Here is a 1,947-nt window from a genome sequence, read left to right as displayed (position 1 = left end):
GTGGAAATATCTACACATATCCAATTGGAGTGAGTACGCAGGCGCCTGGGTAGCTCCATGAGCGGCCCACACTGGCGTGGGCTTTAGTTCCCAGAGATGTAGCCTCAGCATAGAAAGAGATCGTGTACGAATATTGGAGAGTTGTGCACCACATAATGCACACAAACACTTCGAACCTGTCAGCAAAAATGGAGCACCCGTACCCCATCTCTGCAAACACAGAGCAGTTGCCCAGGGGGATCCCCGGTCCATGGCGCACGGCCAGGGGGCCCCCGGCCGAGCCCCAGCAGGTGGTAGACTGTTTCATGTGGCCATTCCCCGGGAGGCGAGGGGCGGGGCGCCGGGGTCTGCCGTCACCCAGGAAGCCGTGCCCGCGCGGGATGATATGCACTGTACAGAGGCCCCCCCCCGCCCCCGCGCAGCCCTAAGATGGCGGCGCCGGGGCCGCAAAATGGCAGCTCCCCCCCCCAGCCCCCCCCCCCCACAGGGTGACACACGGAGCCGCGCTTGTAATCAGACACCATTTATTTAGGCCATCATGCGTCACGTGACTCTCCTGACAGCATCTACACGTAGAAAGAAGAATATCAACAAAATATAACAAAAAATAGCGAGTCATCAGTCTGGAATATTGTCCCGGAGCGCGCGGGCTCCTGCTCCGCCTCCGCCTGCTCCTCGAGGGCAGGGCCGGGGCCCGTGTGGCGGCCGCCCCCCCTCAGGCCACGAAGTCGAGCGGCCGGTTGAAGCCGCCCTTGCGGTTCATGTACTGGCGGTACTTGCGCTTCTGGCTCACGTTGATGGCGTAGGCGTTGACGGAGCCCTCCACCTTGCGGCCCTTGGTCGAGTCGAACTCGGAGAAGCCCATGATCTTGATCATCTCGATCTCCTCCTCCGTCTTGCCCTCCAGGTCCTCCTCCGTCAGCTCCTTCTTGGCGGGCTTGGGCGGCGGCCGCGACTCGCTCTTGCTGGGCCGCACGGGGGAGCGCGAGGCCGAGCGGGGCCGGCGCGGAGGAGTGCGGCGGCGCTTCGGGGACCGGCTGCGCTTCGGGGAGCGGTCGCGGTGGCGCTCGCGGGACCGGCGCCTCCGGTCGCGGTCACGGTCCCTGGAGACTGAGCGGCTCCGGCGGCGCTCGCGGGAGCCGGATAGGCTGCGGCGGCGGTCCCTGCGTGGGGGCGGGGAGCGGCTCCGGCCCATGGCGCGGGGCTCCTCCGGGGCCTGTAGGCTGAAGAGGCGGCGGCTCAGGTGCGGGGCCGGGGCGAGCTTTGTTCCAGCAGCTTCTCGCCAGCACCATAGAGAGCGGGCGGCGGCCTAGAGCAGCATCACCACCATAGAGAGCGGGCGGCGGCGCGGCCTAGAGCAGCAACAACAAACGCGCTCTTACGCGTCTTCCATATAACGCGTGCCATAGAGGAGAGGGCAGAGGCTAGAGCGGCTGCTGGAGAACACGCCTCGGCCAATAGAGATGCGACCACATAATACGCCTCGCCCAATAGAGAGGCTAGAGCGGCTGCCGGAAATCACGCCTCGGCCAATAGAGAGGCGACCACATAATACGCCTCGCCCAATAGAGAGGCTAGAGCGGCTGCCGGAAAACACGCCTCGCCCAATAGACAGCGGGCGGCGGCCTAGAGCAGCCCTCGCAGCAGAAGCAACAACAAACGCGCCGTTACGTCTTCCATAGAGGAGCGATGAGAGGCTAGAGCGGCTGCCGGAGAACACGCCTCACCCAATAGAGAGGCTACCATAGAACACGCCTCGCCCAATAGAGAGGAGAGGGCAGAGGCTAGAGCGGCTGCTGGAGAACAAGCCTCGGCCAATAGAAAGGCGACCACATAATACGCCTTGCCCAAAAGGCTAGAGCGACAACTGCAACACACGCCTCGACCAATAGAGGCGAAAGCGGCTACCACACGCCTCGCCCAATGGAGAGGCTAGTGCGGCTGCTG

General features: G+C 64.0%; 1 protein-coding gene across 1 annotated transcript; it reads right to left on the bottom strand.

The window, feature by feature from the left end:
* Positions 1-507: 507 nt before the first annotated feature.
* On the bottom strand, positions 508-1,517 carry SNRNP27 (small nuclear ribonucleoprotein U4/U6.U5 subunit 27). Its single transcript, XM_069612347.1, has one exon. The coding sequence runs from the start codon at positions 1,193-1,195 to the stop codon at positions 716-718; it is 480 nt and encodes a 159-aa protein (XP_069468448.1). The 5' UTR covers positions 1,196-1,517; the 3' UTR covers positions 508-715.
* Positions 1,518-1,947: the final 430 nt, after the last annotated feature.

Source organism: Ambystoma mexicanum, chromosome 5p, assembly GCF_040938575.1.
Source record: "Ambystoma mexicanum isolate Mex_15411 chromosome 5p, UKY_AmexF1_1, whole genome shotgun sequence".
Taxonomy (NCBI): Eukaryota; Metazoa; Chordata; class Amphibia; order Caudata; family Ambystomatidae; genus Ambystoma; species Ambystoma mexicanum.
Note: the sequence above shows the minus strand (reverse complement) of the source record. Positions and strands in the feature narration are given on the sequence as shown.

What these genes read in the sequence shown, in the direction of transcription:
- SNRNP27 (XM_069612347.1), bottom strand. Translation starts at nt 1,195, where the DNA reads ATGGGCCGGAGCCGCTCCCCGCCCCCACGCAGGGACCGCCGCCGCAGC.